This window comes from Trichosurus vulpecula, chromosome 1, assembly GCF_011100635.1.
Source record: "Trichosurus vulpecula isolate mTriVul1 chromosome 1, mTriVul1.pri, whole genome shotgun sequence".
Classification (NCBI taxonomy): domain Eukaryota; kingdom Metazoa; phylum Chordata; class Mammalia; order Diprotodontia; family Phalangeridae; genus Trichosurus; species Trichosurus vulpecula.
The window spans coordinates 10,574,185-10,588,672 of record NC_050573.1 but is presented as its reverse complement, the minus strand read 5'-3'; the positions used below and the strand labels follow the sequence as shown (position 1 = coordinate 10,588,672).

Sequence of the window (14,488 nt, the reverse complement as noted above, 5' to 3'; positions counted from 1 at the left end):
GGATGAGATCACCGATTACTGACCTGCACATCCTGCCCCACCTCTGCCGAGGATACTTTTGTCCTATTGAGGGTCATCTTTGATACCAATTCTTTTGAGCTCATGGTGTCCCATAGTTTGCCATCCCAGTCAAAGGAAACATCATTGATAGACACTTGGAAAAGGTCCCATCCCTAAGACCTTGGCCATAGCCCGCTACGGTCTCTTAGCTGTGGTCATGCTAAGCCGCAGGAAGCCTAAATTCATGGTTGTGTGGACAGAACACTGAACTTGCTCTCAGAAGAACTGGGTTCTAACCACTAACGAGCTGTGTGACCTTGGACAAGTCATATGAGTCCATTTCCTCACCTGTAGAATGGGCACAGGGAAATCCCTTGGGGTGGCACAGCCCCCTACCAATGATAAAGAACAGAGAAATGTGAGCTCTTACAAAGGTAATCTAATTCGATTTTTGTGGGTCCAATTGGGGGTGTCCCAAAAGTCTGAGTACATTCGAAAAGTTTTAATGATGGCATTAAACTTTTGAGGTGCCCTGCATGTATATAGACATGTCCACAGAAATACTCACATGGACACACACACATGGACACAGATATACTCAGATACACAGACACATGATCTAGATGTAAACACACACACACACACACACGTCTTCTTTTGGTGAGGGGCGGTCTAGCATCCCAACAAACTGCAGCACAAGATTGCCGTGGCCCTGTGGATGGTTGGTTGGCCTCAAACACTTGACTGCCCTGTTTCTGGGCAATCCTCACTGGGCTGACAGAAAAAGCCAGTTTATGGTACTCACCATTTCCAGGCAAAAAGCTTCGCTCGCATGATGTAATTTCCTTAAGTCTCAATCAAACAAAAAACGTTTATGAAGCACCTACTATGTGCCAGGCACTCTGTTAAGAGTATCCACCGAGGATATGAAAAGAGGCCAAAGGGAGTTCCTGCCCTCTACCTTCCTGGCCTCAGGATGGTGGGCGATGCATCTGTGTGAATCTGGACTGAGACACCCTCAAACCTTGCAATACAGTGGAAAGTCCTGGTTCAAAGGTCAAAGGCCCCGAGTTCGAATTTCATCTCTGTCTTTTGTTAACTATGTGACCGTGGGCCTGGGCCTGCTTCCTCATCTGTAAAGTATAGAAGGATGGACTCGATGGTGTTCAACCCCTTCCAGTCTTGGACCTATGATCCTATGATCTGTTGGATGGTTCAGGGGAAGCCAGACCCTGACAGGAACACATCTGCTTGGCCCTCACTGCTTGCCCAGCAGTGACCAGAAGAGCAAAGATCCTGGGGGTCCCCAGCCTCGATGTACTTTCTGTTCAGGAGAAGTGAACAGATCCCAGAGTTACTTTCAGAGCTTTGACACGTGGTCATTCCTGAGGGACCAGAAGGCCCGACGAAGCTTGTCCCCAGGGCTCCCCCCGCCCCAAAGGGCCCTCTCCATGCCGCTGGGGGTGGCTTCTGCCAGGAAAGGGCTGGACACCCTCCAGACGCTTCCCTGGGTCCTGGTGTAGGAATCTGTAGGCAGGCTTTTGCCTCCAAGGCCAGGAAAAGCCCACGGCTTCTCCAACAGGGCTGGGCTGCCCGGCATTCTCTGGGAGGGGGCGGTTGGAAGCAGGCTTTCTCTCCCTCCCCAAGCCTCTGGCACCCGATGTATTTTTAGCCATGTGGTAAATGAGACATGATAATCTTATTATCTGACTTGTGAGAGTGGGACAGCGGCTTAGCCCCTCCATCAGTTTGGCGTCTTAATTGGAGAGTCAGCCCGAGTCTGGGAGTTCACTACCTACTCTGGCTTTTATATTGACATGTCTTAAGGGTTTCATTTACCCATTAGAGAGGAAAGAACTCTCCTTTGTTCCCTGACAAGTAGGGTCCCATCCGTGTCTTGGGAGCCCTAAGTGCTGTTTTCTTTGGGCCCTGCTGGGGCCCCGCTGCCAGGGCGAGCTGACTGACGGGCCCGACAACAAGCTGCTGAAGGGAGGATTTCACTCGGCCCATCAACCCTCAATGTGAAGGATTAGCGCCGAGGATGGCTTGACAATATTGACTTCAGCACACAATGGAAATATAATTAGGTACCTGACATTGAGTGGAGAGAAATACTCCAACACTCATACCAATTAAAATAATTACACCAAATCTTCTGCATGCTACTTTGGAACAAAGCCTGTGGTTTCGCCTTTTTTTTTTTCCCACCCCCTCCTTCCCGGGCCTGCTGCTGACTTCATCCGGAGCCACGAGAAGCCTTCCTGGTCTGCCAGTGGGAGCCCAAACAGGAACTCCCGTCCTGGGCCCAGATCTGAAGGGGGGTGGCATTCGGCGGGGGCGCCCAGATCTGGGAGCATGTGCTGGCCTGATGGCCTTTTGGACAAAGGAAGGAGGCCGAGGCCAGAGTGAGACAGGACAGGCAGGACCCAAGAGGGTAGGGCAGCCCTCAGGGTGACTCAGCACCCGCCTTTCACTACGTATCCACTGGCTGCAACGTCTGGCCTGGTGAAGATTTTGATTTTTGGTGGCTTGAAAAATTAATGGAGGGTGACTTTTACCGGTGTCTAAGGCCCATGGGCTAGCAGGGTCAGACTCTCTGTCCTCTGGGCTGGATGGATGGAGGCCTCGTGCACACGTCCGGCCAGAGGCCTCCTCTCCAGACCACTCAGAATTGTGTCAGTTTCCAGGTAGTCCCCTGCTCAGAGGCAGAGGCTGCTTGTGGGATACACTCAGAGGGCAGGGCCCTTTCCTCTCTCTGCTATGCCTGCCCCTCTGCTGTCCCCACGCTCTTGGGCCACAGCTAGCCCCCCAGCCTGGGCCCCTGGGCTAACTCCCCCCTTGGTGGATCTCGAGTATTCCAGAAGAGCACAGTAGCGAATAAAGCATCTTCTTTATTTATGAGCTAATTTAGATTCTCTCTCTCACATACACAAGAAATACCAGGGGAGCTCAGACTTGCACAGCCCACTGGGTGGGTTTCTGTACAAGTCGTCATGGTCTGGCATTAGGATACAAACATGAGCTGTGGGGGATCCATCCCACGATGGGCGGGCGGTTCCCCAGCTAAGGGCCATCCCCGGAGGAGCACACAGCGATCTGTCAGGAAATGAGCAGGGTACACAGACAAGGGGGAAGAAGATTCCTCACCTTCCTTCCTTTGATCAGAGAAAATGTCTTTGGGTAAATTAGCACCGGATTCAGTCTGTGACTGACAGACAACAGTAATTCTGGGCAGGAACATGGTGATTATCACAAACAAGTTCTTAAGAATCCATCAGGACCCTGTTAAGAAGCAGATCCTCCGCCTGTCCTGGTGCTGAGGGGAGGCTCACCCCCAGCATCCTCGGGTCCTGTGCCCTGTCACTCTGGCCCAGTGTCCACGAGAGCCCGGGCCTAGAGGACAAGCACAGAACCAGAGGTGGCCCTGAGAGGGCTGGACTGCCCAGAGGGAGGTGGCTGCCTGCTGTCCACGTGGCCAATGTCTCTGCCGCTAAAACAAAGGTCCTGCTTCCGTTCCCACCGCCATCACGGACGCAGGTAGGCTGGGTAACAGGGGACGTTTCAGGGTTGGAAAAACACTGTAAAAGAATAAAATTTTATTTTCAGTCTGGCTTTTTTTTCCCCAAGGCCCTCAACAAACCATTTGTGTTACGCTGAACATTCTGATGGTGTTTCCTCAGGATGTCCTCTGTTTTTCTGTATCAAAGGCGATATGGGCTTTTGGACGGAGGCGGCGGCAGCGGCGGGTGGGAAAGGGAGGCCACGGGACCCCCTTTCCCAAGCGTTTTCACGCAGGGAGCAGCAGCAAACAGGCAGCCTTCCAGGCAGCCTCGGGTTCCTTCCTAACATGATTCCCTTCACCAGCAGGCAGCTCTGTCGACAGGATCTGAGGGCGGAATCTTATCTACCAGATGCTGGGACGCACACACCGAACCCTGCATTTCCTCAGGAATTCTGTTCTCGCCTAAAGGCACCCACAGCTCACTCACCTCGAGGTGACAGGCCTCCACTCTGGGAAGGTGGTGCAGAGGAGGAGGAGGATGAGGGGAGGGAAAGAGAGGAGGAGGAGGAGGAGGAGGAGGAGGAAGAGGAGGAAGAGGAGGAGAAGGAGGAGGAGGAGGAGGAAGAGGAGGGGAAGAGGAGGAAAAGAGGAGGAAAAGAGGAGGAGGAGGAGGAGAGGAGCAGGCTGCACCCTAACCAAAAATTCATGGCTGCATAAAGAGCAGGTACTTGAGGATCTCAGCCCCAGCAGGGAGGCAGAGCTGGGGCTAAGGAATTCTGGTCCAAACTCACGGTCTAAGAATGGGCCTAGGTTCTTTAAAAAGAATGATTCCAATGGATCCCCAAGCACTGTGCAATGGGCAGATGGGCAGAAGAGGCCTTCTTTCTAGATGGCCTGGTCCAAACCCCTCCTTGTGCCCATGGAGACCCTGAGAGGTCAGACACCGAGGGGGCCTGTGGCTCCAGGTCTCTCTCCACTTCTCCAATAGTTAATCCCGTTAAGATGCAAAGGGCTGGGCTCGCTGGGAAAAGATTTGCTGAAGCCCCACACTTGCAGGGAAACAAGACCTAATGAATCCACCAAATCCGTCCCTTGGATGGCAGATACAGCTGGAGCCTGGCCTGTCACTGCCAGGGGCCTGGGGGCGGGTGGGGCGGGGATCCCTCCCATCTCAGCTCTCTCCTGTCCATGTGCTCAGTTGCCCACCACCCAGGCCCTGAAACCAAGCCGTCCCTCACCGTGCCACGAGTGAGGCAGCGTCTCCCCCTCCTGGACAGTCTGGAGATCAGCCTATGCTAGCCAGAGCCGAACCTGTCACCGCGCTGGGATGGCCTCATTTTGAAAAACAATTCCCCAAATTCTAAATGTCTCTTGATGAAACTAACCCAACCCTCTCTGCCTTCTAAGCCCTGAACAGAGCTGCCATCTGAGGGTTCCCGTGGAGCTGCTGACCAGCTCCCATGCCCTGAGCTGGCTGCCCCTGAGACTTGGTGCCAATGAGTTTGGGATGGGCGGTCTGACACCTCCACCTGTTCTCCCTGCAGCTGGAGGGAGAGGCTGGGCTCCTGGGGCTTGGCCAGGGGGCCGCAGGCACTCACAGCTCCCTCCGAGCTAGAAAGCCTGGGCCTAAGCCTGCTCCTCACTGGAGGTCAGGAGGGGATGCGTGAAGACCCTCGGCCAGGCTGCGATACCTTGGGGGAAGGGGAGAGCACAGCTCGGTGGCCTGGGGCTCACTGCTTGGACAGAGCCCACATCTGTGAGTAAGCACTGGAAATCTCTCGGGAGGGTGCGGCCCAGCAGACCGTCTGAGCAGCAGGAAGGAAGCCGGTGGCCAATAGTCTGAGGCCTAGGAGCCCATGAGCTTCTGTCAGGAGGCAGGCACTGGGAGGCTTCCCTGGGGGGTATGAAGGCCAGCACTGAGCTGCTCAGAGAGGATGCTGGTGACAAACACCTGAGGGCCCCCACCCCTTGCCCTCATCTTCTCTGGGTGACCCGGCCCCACCCCCATGCCATTCTTCCAGCTAAGGCTCCCACCTGCCCTCACCAGGGTTCCAAGCCATCCCATCCGACTGACCTCTGGGCAACAGACCTTACAGGCACATCTGGGCCTGGATTCCGGGCTGCGTGAGGGGCTCCAATGAAATCACATGCGCTGAAATGAGTGGACTAAGGCTCAGAGACAGAGGAAGCTGGTAGTGCTGACAGAGGAGGATGCTGGGTGCTCCTGGGATTATCCGGGGATGGGCGCTTAGCCTCAGCAGCCCGTGACAGTTGCCGGCAAGGCTGAGCGCTTGGTGATCCACAGCTTGGTCACTTCCTCGGCACTGGTTGGGTGAATGCCTACTGTCTTCTTCATCTGGGGATATGTGGCCCCGCATCTAGAAAAAGGCAGAGCAGGATTAGGAGGCAGGTCATACCCAGGCCACAGGACTGGAGAACCCCTAATGGTCCCATCCATGGATGGGGTGGCAAGGCCAACAGTGGCACAGTCTCCCCTGCTGGGGGCCCTGCAGGGACTGGGGGGAGGGTCACAGGGAGACTGACTGGGGAGGGGCAGGCACCGCAGGGTCCTTAAGAGGCTCTGTCACCCACGAGGCCTCAGAGGCTGCAGGGACTGGGGAGTCATGGGGGACTGACCAGGCTGGGGGGGGGCGGTGGGCACCATGGGTCCTGAGTTGGCTCCACAAGGCCTCAGGGGCTGCAGGGGCAGTGCTGCCCATTGCTGCCTGCAATGCGGTCTGGGCCCACCACAGATTCCTCTGTCCTTGTGCTCAGCCCGCCTCCCCCTCCCCAGAAGGGCTGCCTCCACCCTTCTCTCCTCAGGCTCCCAAGGCCCTGCCACCCTCCTTTCTCTTGGAGGAGGGACTTGTCTCTGACCGGACTGGAGTAATGGAGGCCCCCATGTGGAGATCCCTCCTCTCCTCTCTGTGCTCCCCACGTGTCCAGACCAAGCTGAGCACTCTGTGACATCTATTCCTTCTTTTCCTCTTTTCTTTCTTCCTGTTTCCTGGGTCCTCCCTGATGCCTAGAGACATGCTCTGATCCCCCTGCCCACAAACACCTGTCCCTTGGCTTCACCGGCCTCCTCACCCATTCGCTGTTACCTCCCTCTTCTCTGACTTCTGTCCCTGTTACTGCCCAGTCTGACGCCCTCCTCTATGTCCTCATGGCCTCACCCTTCCTGGAGCTCCCGCTGAGCCCTGGCTGTCCACTATCCCCGGGGTCACTCCTTTTGGCCGGCCTCCGCCTGGGTCTGACCACTCTTCCCCACGGCCTCTGCTGGCCCTTGTTCCTCCTCTGAAGTCCTAAGCACGGGGCCCCCAGGCCTCTGTCCCTGGGGATTTCTCCCCTGCCCATCTTGTTGCCCCTGTGGATTTCATTTTCACAGGCAGAGATGACTTCGTAGGACCCTAGATGTGGAGCCCCAGGGACCTCAGAGGCATCCAATCTGCTCTCATTTCATGAAGGAGGAAAGGGGGTCCCATGGGGGTAAAGGGGCTTCCCCAAACCCATCGTCTTCCCCTCCTGGCCTGGCTCCTTCTTCCATTATTCCCTGAGGTGGGCTGGGCTCTCCTCCAGCGCTGCCTCCCCCACACCCTCCCCGGGCCATCGGGGCCAAGGCCATCTGGACTCACACTGCACCCCTCCCTCCCTCAGGCTCACAGGGACATTCAACAAGAGTCTCGTAGCCATCCTTTCTTCACATCACAGGGTCATTTCTGGAGGGAGCCCCTCCTTCCAAGCCAGCACAAACAGCATGGCATCGGTCTGGGAGGGAGTGTGACCCCCTGCCCCAGCAGTCCCCCACCTCCCCCCACTCGCTCTCTGTCCTCCAGGCCCCAGGCTGGTCCTCACTTACACTACTGGAGTCATTGGGTGAACCTTTTCCATGCCTCCCTACCTGGCTTCTGGGGACCCCTCCTGCCTTTCCCTTCTTCACGCCCAAGAACATTCCATTCCTCACAGGCCCCATTTTGCTTGGTGCCCCCCGCCTAAGGGCCCCTGCTTCCCTTCCAGGCCTCTAGGACCACAAGAAATGCTGCTGGGAGTAACTATTTGGGGATGTCTGGGGGCCGACCTCCTTGGTGTCAAAGGGCATGAGCAGTTTTGGTCCCTTTCCACACATGCCTTTAAAGTGTTTTTGGACCAATCCAGCCTCACCTCAGCCCCTCCAATCCCCTCAGGGTGGTTTTCACCTCCCTCTGACAAAGGGACCTAGTGGCCACCGAGTCTGACTGCTCCCTGAGAAGGGATCTTGTGTGCAGTCCTGTCCACTCTGGGAGGGCTCTCAGGGTGGGGAAGCTTTCCCTCCCTCGCTGGACTATTCTGAGGTGTCTGCAGTCTCAGCCTTCCCTGACACAGACCCTGGGCATGTCTGTCCGTTCTCATGGGCCCCAGGCCCTCAGTTCTTCCCTATCTAGTCTCCCTGCCCCTCAGGCTTTTTTGGGGGGTGACCATCTTTACTTTGTTATGCCTCTTCTTCATTCTATCAAGCCTATATCTGTGTCTCTGCAATCCTGCCCAGCGCTCTTGGTTCTGGAAGAAAAAAGTCTCCCCTCTTCCAAAGAGACCCTGCAGATCCATGTCTCCGGGCGCCATGTCTCTGCCCCCAACCCTAGGCTTCCCTCCTCCAGATTAAGCTCCTTCACCTGTCCTCTTGGGGCACGAACACAAGGCCCTTTCCCAGCCTGGCCATTCTCCTCCAGACAGCAGCTGGCTCCTTAGACCATGTGACAGAAGGAGGTGTGACCATCACGTCCTGAGCCCTTCCTAGGACAGTCTGAGGTCATGGCAGTATTGCCCTGCTGACCCTGCTAGACACAGAGGCATCGATGATCTCCCAGGGTATCAGAGCAGAGCCATGGCCTCGCCTGGTTTGGAGCGCTGGCCAAGTGGCCTTTCTGAGCTGCGGCCTGTGCCCTCCCATTCGGCCCCAGCGGATTTCATCTTGTTGGATTTGGGCCAGTGTTTGGGCCTGTCTAGACCTCAGGGTGCTTGCCAACCCTTCACCTCCCCTGGGGAGACTTCACACACCCCCAGTTGGTCACCGTCGTGTCTTCCATTGAGTTGTGAGTCCTTCGGGGACAGGGGTCCTTCTGTTCTGCGTGTGCACCTAGCACCATGCCGGGCACACAGAGCAAGTGCTTAATCAAGGCCTGTTAACTGACTGATGAATCTCTATGTTCTCTAGGCCTCTTTCTAAACCACTAAGAAAACTGCCCTGCAGCACACAGCTCCATGCACAGGCATGGCCCTGATGAAGGGAGGGGTCCCTGAAATACGGAAGCCAGGAGAGCACGGGAAGACTCTTAGCCAGCGGGGGTATTCCTCAGAAACAAATACCATTTATTTCTCATAATTCGGACAGACCTGCCATGATCAGTCCTCACTAATCAGGTCTTAAGGAACTGGGGGGAGGCATTTGTGTAAAACTGAGCTCTTTCTTTTAGTTTTTTTGGATCAAACAAAATGCTACTTGTAAATTGCTTAGCTCAGTGCCTAATAAATGCACATTCCCTTCCCTTTGGGTGACAAGGTTCCCCAAAGCCATCAGCCCAGTGCCCTGGGCCTGTTCTGTGTCTCTAACCTCAGCTGGTTGGGCCCTTCTTTGTCAGACTGGAGGCCCCTGGCTCTCGGGGGCTCGTGGTGTTTGTAGCGGCCTTGGCGTTAGCCCAACGGCTGCTCGGATCTCCCCAATTTCAGGCATCTGCCAGTGTCAGCTTCCCCTGGGCATGTGCCACCACACACACGGCCTCTTTGCCAGGATTCTCCAAGTGAAGAGGCCCAGAAATAGCTGGGCTGGTGGCTGCTGCACCAAGGCCTAGCTCCTGCCTGTGGAGCGTTCTGAGCTGACCTTCAGAAAACCTCACCTGGGCTCCTGCGCACACGTGCGAGGCAGGCCAGATCTCCGCTTCCACGGACTTCCTTGCAATGGTTATTTTGGACACAACTTCAAAACAATGACATCGTACAAAATGCCATTCTAGAATCTGAACCCCTGGCAATTAATGGACTACAAACACATGTCGAAAATATGTGGTCTCAAGGTCCATTTCAATCAAATGTTCTGGAGCGGCAGCCCTCACCCCCCACTCCCACCCCCGCCATGTTTGGGGGCTTCTCTTCTAATCTCCTTTCTGCTTCTCATTTACACCAGTCACTCAAGGAGGAAAAACCCAGTAATGGCCACAGAATGACCCGGTGATGACAGTCTGGACTGGCCGGTGCCCTTCAGGCAACACCCATCTGCTGGGTTACTCTCTCGGATCAGGATTTGATAGGATACAATCCCACAGACAGGATGGGATCTAGGAAGGCAAGGGTGGAGGGTGACGGATTTGGCCCGTCCGGTGGCCTCCCCCTGCCCAGACGGAGCAGACGCTTCCTGTGGCAGCTCCACGGCTGTGGGGGACCCTACTCGGGGCCCAGACTGACCGGCACTCATCCCATTGTGGACTGTTTAGGCAGCCATTTAGGGGAGAGTCCACTTGAATGACAGCCAGGGATTTCTACCCTTCTACTGGGCACATTTTGAAAATGTCAGCCATGTGTCTGGTATTACTTCTGATTTTAATCACGTCCCCACGGCTTCCCTACCAGCCAGAAAGCTGCCCACTAGGTGCTGAACTGTCTCCCAAGGCAGGGAGGTGGAGGGAATTTCCCATATGGGAGAAATCTCGGATCTCTAGGGACAACCCAAAGTTCTCTCACTCTGTGCAGCACGGCGGATCCAGATGGCGTAGGGCTCTGCCACGCAGCAGGGAGAGATGGGAATCTCTTCCTTATACGCCATGGAGGAAGAGACACCCTCCTCACTGTGGGCCCAGGCATCAGTGGGGAAGAGTGAATGATGCTCTCTGAGTGGCACAGAAAAGAAATGGGGCCTTTTGGGGCCAGTCCACCCGAGGGGAGCCCAGAGCCACGTCCCCAAACAGATTCCTTACTCCCAATGGCATGTGCACCTTGCACACAGTAGGCGTGTCCTCACTGGCTGAGGATGGCTGGGTCAGGATGCCTTTTTCAGTACCACACCATTCTCCCTGCCCAGAGCCAGGGAGGTTGACAATGCTTCAGAAGGCCCGAGGGGAAGATGTGCCTCTTCCGGGGGCCCCCCAAGGCAGCCACAGAGGGTAGGGGGGCACTTAGAGGATTTTTTGGGAGGTTGAATAACATTTGGCTGCAGAAGAAAGCTGGGATCTTCTGGAACTAAACCTGTGGTATCTTAATAAAGACCTGAAGTATTTTTGCTGAAAATACATCTAATACTACATAAAAGTAACATAAAACATGGAGTCTTTTCAACTGTAGTGTTGCCAAAATTAAGCAGCTATGCTCTATAATCTCAAAATAATTTAGGAGGAGAACTTTATAAACTGAAGACATTCTTTCGTACTTACTTTATTCCAAGAGCAAATCCTTGAATAACTTCGCCTGCATGGGGGCCGATGAAATGAAGGCCAAGAATCCGCTGGTCTCTCTCTCGCAAGCACACCATCTGAAAACAATACATCCCCAGTGAGGCGGGCCCAGATGCAGCTGCATCTTCTAGGAGAGGGCGCGGCTGGCCCACCCTCTGTCAGTGATACACCCAAGGTCTGTCCAGCACGGCTCAAGAGTGAACTCAATTCTACGGGGCTAGAAGGAAGCTGGGTTGGGGGGCGGGGGGAGCTGCATAGACCCAGGCCTGAACATGGAAGTGCCTTCTTCTTCCTACTCACCGGCAACACTGAACGATGGCTGTAAAGACAGGCAGTGCGGAGGTCTAGGGCTAAGCCGGGAGAATTCCCCTCCCTGATCACTTCGGACCAAACTCACGGACCCAGACCCAAACCCTGCACCTGCTCCTGGCTCCTGACACAAGCAGCAGGACAGGGTCTCCCCGAGAGTCTAGGACAAACACCGGCTCCTAAATCCTCTCTGAGGATGATGCTTATGAATTATGGATGACACGGACAGCTTGGATCGCCTCAGGAAGAACTTAAGGGCCCAATCATTCCCACGTTCTAGATCACAGGGGTGGAGGGTCAGCACTGGAAAGGCCTTGGGAGATCAGCAGGTCTGACGATCTCACTTTATAGATGAGGACGCCAAAGGCCAAGGTGGTCAGATACTCACAAGGTCACCCAGAAGCCACCTGGGTAGCCGCCCCTACACCCCACAGCCCTTAGAGCTGCGGTTATGTTCCAATGGGACACTTTGAGCTCCCAGGTTGGACAACAACCCTGCCCACCAGGGTGGTGGCGTGGAGAGAATTCAGAGTCCGAGGCCCAGGCCTCACACTGTTCTGACTGCCACTTCTTCCCTGGGATGCCTCAGGCACCAGGCCCCTTGGCTTCACTGGGCCTGTCTGCTCCACTAAGCGAGAAGGCCACATTGAGCCCTTCCAGATGGGGCCCCCAAACACATGCAGGCATGAAGGGTGCAGATTGTGGGGAGCGAGTACTCAGGCCTATGCTCCTGCTTGAGGCTGTCCCACCGGCTACTCCAACCAGAAGGCCAAGTTCAGGAATGCTCTGAGAAAATCCAGTTGGTTCTCTCTCTGCAAAGCTTGGGGGCCCAGCCCTGAGGGCTGGGTCTGGAAATCTGGCATCCTAGGGGAGGCCTCAGCCAATGGCTATGCCCAAGCAGAGCCTTTAGGAGGCTGCATTTCCCTCCCTACGGCCCAAGTAAAACACCAGCCCAACGCTGCCCCCCAAAAAGGGGTGTGAGCAGCGGCTATGGGCTCTTTGAGAGACCATGTCCAGCCCCGTGGCTTCCTTCATAGGGACAGCAGCAGAGTGCAGAAGATCCTGGTGCTTGGGCACTAGGCCAGCACCTAGCCTTGCACACAGTAACAACAGCTTAACTGGGGGCAGTGTAGCTACATGGTTAGTGTGCTGGAGACAGAAGCCCTGGCTTGGGCTTGGTGCTTTCCCTCTGCACCCTGGGTAAGCCACTGTCTCTCTAGCCACGAGCTCCTCACCAAACAGGCAGGAAAGACTGCCCTCCACCCTTTCCAGGATTGTGGACAAAGTGCTCCATAGACACAGACATTATTAATTATGCCAAATACTCACTTTGATGTAACACTGAGTAGAGTCTCTTTCAGCTACAGTAAATTCCAGAGGTTTATAATATGCATGATAAACCTGAAAAAAAAAAAGGATGTGGTTAAAGAACGTCCCCGATGCAGCCTGGTCATCCAGGAGCTCGAGGTTCTGGAGCACCTGAATCACCAGAGACGCCAGAACCGCCTGCTCTGATCCAGCCATGAGAAGGAGGCCCCTTGGTCACCTGAGGTCGCCCCAACAATGGTGTCCACCTAAGGCTCCCTCTAACGGCTCAGAGTGGGGCAAGGGGCCCTATGTCTCCGGAAGGCATCTTGATGGCCACCGAACCACAACAGCCCCTTGCCTGAACCCTCCAAGGTAGGAGAGCTCACAGCCTCTCCAGGCAGCCAACTCCACAGTGGCATGCTTCTCACTCTGAGGAACTTACATCGAGCCCAAACATCGTCCTCACCATGCCGCATCATGGCTCCTACTTCTGCTCTCTAGGCCCAGATGGACCAAATCTAATTGCACTTCCAAGTGCCGGCCCTTCAAATACTTGAAAGCGGCTTTCTCTTGTCCGGACTAAACCTTCCCAGTTTCTTCATGGACTCCAGGCCCTTCTCATCCTGGTTCCCCTTCTTAATCTCTCCCAATTGATCAATGTCCTTCGTGGCCTGCATCACCCAGAAATGCACTCGATGCTGTGGACGGGGCCTGACCAGTCCCCCGGGCTCTGGGCTTCTCTTAAAGCAGATTCTGCTCCCACCTGGAATCTACAATATCCATGTCGATGTGCACCTAGATAAAGGGATGGCCGTGGCCTTGGGTTTGCCACCTCCCTGGTGCTGAACGCTCCCATCACAAGCCCTGCCCTTCCAGCCTCCTCTGCCTTGCTCCCCATCGCCTCCATCCTTCCATGCCTCCTGGCTCAGCTCAACCCCTCTGCCCTGGCCCTGCTTTCTTCCCTTCACAGACTTGACCTTGGCAGCTGGCCAACTGAACCAAAGGCTGTCTTCTATTCTTGCTTCCTTGCCTTTGATAATCGGAGGTATTTGAGGTGCCTACGTCACATCTGGCTAGAGATGTCCAAAAGGCCAGGGGAGCTCAGGAGAGGCCTGAGCAGAGTGCGGCATCAGGGAGGTAGGGACCTCGGAGAAGGGGGGAGTCATCTGTACAGCCATGGTAGTTAAACCTATGGGAGCTGATGAGATTAACAAGGGGGAACAGAGAAAGGACAGGGAACAGGGGTCTGGACAGAGCCCTGGGAGACAGCCAAGGTCAGAGGGCGTGGCACGGAGCTTGAGAACTGAACGGTCTGGCCCCAACCTCCTTTTTCCTGGTAGAATTATGTATTACTCTCCTTACTGTCAAGAGTATACCCAGACTGTCTGCTATGCCCCAACCCTGTCCCTGGGGACCCTCTGAGGCTTGGCCTGCACGCCGCCTCATTCCCAGGCATTTACACTTTCCTGGCTTGCAGTTTGTGCCCATATGGATCCCTGGTGCCTTGCTCAATGGGCTGCCCTCCCCTGGAGGGCAGGGGCTCCAGCACCTTGGACAGCACCTGGCACACAGGAGGGGCTTAATGGGGGTGGATGAAAGGTCATCCACTGAACATCAGGCAGGTTATCATCTCCATCAGAGTCACAGATGAAACTGCGGTCCTTTGAGGAGTGAAACAGATGTTGTTAGGACATTATTAGAGATGGATAAAACACCTGAGGGAGCCCAGGGATGCCGCCACCTTATCCGGGCAGTGTCCGGCAGAGTGACCTGTAAATGACGGCTCAGCAGATACGACTGACGCCTGGCGGAAGCCTTTACACGTCTAAAACTTGAAGCAGGGAGAGATCAACCCCGTGGCTTTGGGGACACAGAGCGAGTCATGTCCTAACGCTCGTGTCTAGCTAGGAACAAAGCTACAGGGCAACCCCCGTGAGGCTGAGGGACAGGA

The 14,488-nt window shown here is 55.3% G+C and overlaps 1 protein-coding gene across 3 annotated transcripts in view; it reads right to left on the bottom strand.

Moving 5' to 3' along the window:
* Positions 1 to 2,870: 2,870 nt before the first annotated feature.
* The window catches only part of TXNRD2 (thioredoxin reductase 2), a 99,388-nt gene continuing 87,770 nt past the window's right edge, over positions 2,871 to 14,488 (bottom strand). For 2 of the 3 annotated variants that reach the window (XM_036767746.1, XM_036767763.1), the window contains exons 15-18: positions 12,559 to 12,630; positions 10,900 to 10,997; positions 5,577 to 5,880; positions 2,871 to 3,578 (exon numbers count right to left, since the gene is read on the bottom strand). In XM_036767746.1, coding sequence (XP_036623641.1) covers positions 5,757 to 5,880; positions 10,900 to 10,997; positions 12,559 to 12,630 — 294 coding nt within the window. In that variant the 3' untranslated portion in view covers positions 2,871 to 3,578; positions 5,577 to 5,756. The remainder of the gene's footprint in view (positions 3,579 to 5,576; positions 5,881 to 10,899; positions 10,998 to 12,558; positions 12,631 to 14,488) is intronic. The other variant, XM_036767755.1, reaches the window with a different exon arrangement.